The sequence below is a fragment of the Hordeum vulgare genome, chromosome 1H, assembly GCF_904849725.1.
Source record: "Hordeum vulgare subsp. vulgare chromosome 1H, MorexV3_pseudomolecules_assembly, whole genome shotgun sequence".
Lineage (NCBI taxonomy): Eukaryota > Viridiplantae > Streptophyta > Magnoliopsida > Poales > Poaceae > Hordeum > Hordeum vulgare.
The window spans coordinates 56,209,635-56,214,331 of NC_058518.1; the positions used below are offsets into that span (position 1 = coordinate 56,209,635).

At 55.2% G+C, this 4,697-nt stretch overlaps 1 protein-coding gene across 1 annotated transcript; it reads right to left on the reverse strand.

Moving 5' to 3' along the window:
• Window positions 1-3,333: 3,333 nt before the first annotated feature.
• LOC123396514 lies at window positions 3,334-4,395 on the reverse strand. Its single transcript, XM_045091435.1, has 2 exons — window positions 3,826-4,395; window positions 3,334-3,690 (listed from the first exon to the last, which is right to left on the reverse strand). Exons 1-2 carry the CDS (start codon window positions 4,024-4,026, stop codon window positions 3,334-3,336), a joined length of 558 nt encoding a protein of 185 aa, XP_044947370.1. The 5' UTR covers window positions 4,027-4,395.
• Between the last annotated feature and the right edge of the window lie 302 nt (window positions 4,396-4,697).

The following is a 4,697-nucleotide window of genomic DNA, read 5'->3' on the forward strand; positions in this document are numbered from 1 at the left end:
TATATATATATATATATATATATATATATATATATATATATATATATATATATATATATATAGACACACACACACACACACACATGCCATCGATGGGGGGGCACGTGCGTTTTCGCGGTTAATGCGCACCCCGCAAATTTTTTTACGATCGAACGCGGTTGCGGAGTCTGGTCTGGCAGCATTTCCCGCCCGATCTGTATTTTAACGGTTATTTTGCGGGTTCGGCCCTTTTACGGGTTTGCTAAAGATGCTCTTACCCAACGAACCCTCGGTCACGGCTGCTCGCCTCTATCCAGGGATCAAACAACCAGTCGCCGTACAACCTCGATGTCGACGGCCACTAGAAGCTCGCCTTGATCAATTTGAGCTGCCGGCAAACATCCTGGCGCCGAGAAGGGGCGAACATCCTGGCGTCGAGGAGGCGCAAACAAGGGCGTGCCCGAGAGCGTCGTCTCCAACTCTTGGCCACTGGCCGGTCCGATGGTCGTTAACGTGGACCGACTGGCCGACCATCCTCCATTGCTCTCGGCAATGGCACGCACTCACTGCCTTGCTCTTGTAGTCAGCTAGCAGGCTCTCCATGCCACTACTGAGCGTGAAGGAGTAGGTGAATGACTACGCCATCGATACAGCCGACCGAAACGCGCGCGACTGCAGAATGACCGCGATAGTTATCAGGAAATAGAGACAAAAACATACAGATTAGAACAAAAAAGATACATAGACACGTTGGACCACATAGTTAGTGGGGGCAGAAAGTTATCCGACCGAGATTGTTACCTTCCCAGCCGAACAAACCAGTTTTTACATGTCTAGGGTCGGGATTAACCGGAATCAAAAAGTATAGGATGCCAATTTTAAAGATAAAAATGTTAGAAATTGATTCCAACGAGTTGTATGAATTCAAGATTTAAAAGAGACTTTATTCAAGAAAACGGGTGCCTACATAACACACGGGGACACAGGCCCCATGCCCAACGCAGGGATTACATATCTGCAAGAAATTTATAGAACCTGGTAGTGCGATGGATAACTTAAATGAGACATATCTAAATCTAATCTAAATGAGGTCTGTAAAAAAATAGCTCGGAAGACTTTGCATGGCGTGCTGGCAATGTACAGTTGTCTGAGTGATGAAAACAAGCGTCAAAATTTCTGGTTGCGAAAAAAATCTTACCCCCCCCCCCTCCCTGGCTGAAGATTTCTCAATAAATGGTTAAAGCTTTTTTATCTATGGGTCGAAACTTTTTGTCAAATGGTTGTAGCTTTTCATGTGTTTCATTGTCTGGTTGAAGCTTTTTATCTATAAGATGTAGCTTTTTGCGTCTACGGTTGTAGCACGGATCACCGCCGTTTGCAACTCTCCCCGGTGTCATGGTTGCAACTTCCCCCAATTGTCATGGTTGTAGCATGGGGCACCTCGATCCTCCGGCGTTTTGCCTGCCGCCGGTTGCAAGAAAAGGCAGGGAGAACGGAGAGGAGGGAGGAGAAGGAGAAAAAAGGAAGAGAGAGAGAAGGAAGAATAGGGAAGAGGGAAGGCGAGGGGAGTGGCAACCGTGAAGGTACGAAAGTTATATCCATGATCGACGAAGAATGTCATTCTTCCAAGCTATATCCATGACCGACAATGATCACTCACGCGATGCGACAGTGAAGACGACAGATGTGGGCGTCCTGAGGGCGAGATCCATGCGAGGTTGAAAAGCAAAGCGGACAACGTGGATGGCCCGCATCCAATGTGTCACTTGGTGGATGGCTGGGCGAAGCACGTGTAGACGCGTCTGATGCAAGGTTCGATCGCGCGCGCCACACACAAACAATTCCCTTCTTAGAGCATCTCCAACAGCCGCGCAAACGCGCGGCGGTAAACGGACATTTTAGCATGCGGGGGATAGTTTGGTGCGCTCCAGCGGGAGCGGGAAAAACGCCGCGCGGGAGGCGACAGCTCGCGCGCCATCTTTGCCGCGCCGCTTTCCGCGCGCCTATAAAACGCAGCGCTCTCCACCGCTCCCTCGCGCGCCGCCACCGCTCTCTCTTCCTCTACCTCGCGCGCCGCCACCGCCCCAGCGCCACCGCCCCCGACGCGCCACTATGCCGCCGCGCCGCCGTTCTGCGTCGGGCTACCGCGGCGTCCGCCAACGCCCCAACGGCGGGTTCTACGCCGAGATACGCTCCCGCGATCTCCAGCTCAGCCTCGGCACGTACGACACGACGCACGAGGCCGCCCGCGCGTTCGACGCGGCGGCGTGGCGCCTAGGCAGGCCACGCCGCTAGATGAACTTCCAGGACGTCCACACGCTCCAGCAGGCGCTGGACGTCGCCCCCCGCCTCGTCTAAACTCCGCACAAGACCGTGCGGAGCACACTGCGCGGCAACACCGCCTCCTCATCGCCCAAGAGGACGAGCGGGTCATGGCGGAGTGGCGCCGGCGCCACCCGGAGGACGTCGCCTACGAGCAGGATTATTGGGCAAGGCGCCACGAGGAGGACACGCGCCGGCGCCGCGAGGAGCGGTTGGACACGCGTCGGCGGAAGGCATTGGCGAGTGCGCAGGCCGACATCGTCGCAGCAGGCGGGAGGTCCTTCTTCACTGAAGAAGATGACCGTTGGTTGGACATCTGGCTGTCAACCTGTGACGACACTAACGACGATGATGATGGTGGTGATGATTGGAGCGACTCGGATTAAAAGTTTTTATGTTTTCGAACTATCTATCTACTTGCACCGAACTATCTATCTATATTTTCGAACTATCTATCTAGTTGCAATCTATGTAAAATAACTTTGTATCCTTTTTTATTTTATGCAATCTTTTTATTTTGCCCATTTTGCAATTGAAAATGTTGCGCGCGCGCTGCTGGAGCGGCGCGCGCTACACTTTAGCGCTGCTGCTGGAGCCAGCGCTGCGACGCGCCAAACCAGGCGATGAGCGCGCGGCAAACAGGTTTTTTAGGCGCGACGCGAAGCGCGGCTGTTGGAGATGCTCTTACAATTCTGACTTCAAGAGAACAAAAAGGTAGACTACATAGCACATTGGGACACAGGCCCCATGCCCAACGCGCAGGATCACATATTTTCAAGAAATTTGTAGAACCTGGTAGCGCGATGGATAACTTAAATGAGATATAGCTAAATCTAATCTAAATGAGGATTAGCAGATCTGTAAAAAAATACGGAGTAGGTCGGAAGACTTTGCATGGCGTGCTGGCAATGTACAGTTGTCTGAGTGATGAAAGCAAGCGTGAAAATTCGAGCAGAGATGCATCGACCGAACGATAATGCTTCACTACGAAGATCCAAGACAAAATAACTGATCAGTCTCGGTCAATATGACTCATGCATTGCTGATGATATCTGCCTCGATCTTCCCCGCGAGCGCCGGATCCACCATCGCCGTGGTGACCGTGACCGCCGCCTCCCCGCCGTTTCGCGCCACGGTTGCCGCCAGGACGGGCACGCGGTGCCGCTGGAACACCTGGAGCACGCGCGTGAGCGCGCCCGGCCTGGCCGCGCGCAGCCGGACGGCGAAGCAGGACGTCTCCCCGGACGCGACGACCTCGGTGCTGCCCCCGCCGCCGCGCGCGCGGCCCCGCCCGGCCGACATCGCCCTGTGCGCCTCGAGCTCGGCGGCCGTGTCCTCGAGCGCCCTCACGTACGCGATGGCCCCGTCGACGACGTCCGCCCTGCACGCCTGCGCCGCAAACCACGGGTCCGGTCGGTCACGCGGCATGAGCTCGATGCCTCGATCGATGGACGCGAACGCCGGGGAAACGAAAAGAAGAGTCGGCAAGAACGGGGATGAGCGGACAAAGACAAGGCAACGAACCCGATGGGGGAGGCCGACGGGGAGCAGCGCGCCCAGCTCGGCGAAGAGCGCGGACATGGTCTGCCGGCGCGCGCGCTCCCGACCGGGTGACGTGCGCCGCCCGGCCGCCCCCGCGCGAGTCACCTCGACCGTGGTCGACCGCGGCGAGCTCTCAGCTCCCGGGCCCAGAGCCAGCGCCAGCCCGTGCGCGTCGTCGGACATGGCGGGGTGAGATCAGATGTTCGATCTCGTCGGAGCAACCGACCGGCGCGAGTGGTTCTCTGTTCCTGTGAAGCTGCGAGTCGGGGTACGCTGGTGTTGGGCAGCGGAGCGCGTACGGGGGAGGGCGTGGTGTCAGCCTTTGGTTAGGTGGTGCCTGGTCGGGAAGGGAAAAAAGGATGGGCTGGCACGTTCGCGGCAGGGGCAAAAGGAGACCAGAAATGTACCGTCCTCCTCTCGAAGAAAAGCTGCATAGAGCTCCATGCTTGGGGTAGGGGTCATCTTTAGTGACAGATACAGCTGGTTGTCAAAGGCCTGGAGTTTTTTCATTTGTAAAAGTTAATAGAAGAGCCGCTGAGACTCCGTTGAGAAGAGAAAGGTATGGAGTGAAGGCATGGTGATCTATGTGTTAGAGTTAGAGTTGGTTAGATTGGATAAAACTAATCTCAAAATATACAAATAGAGGGGTTAGGGCAACTTCAACGGGTCGACCTAAACGGACAGCGATTTCATCCGCTTTTTGTCCGTTTGGGTCGGCCAGCTGACACGAACGCCAGCTTTCGCAAATTGGTCGGCTCGTGCGCCCAACGCTGACCGGACCCATTTTTACCGGCAAGAAAAAAACCATTAAACATTAAAAGCCGACCATGAAGGCCGGCGATAGCCACGCATCG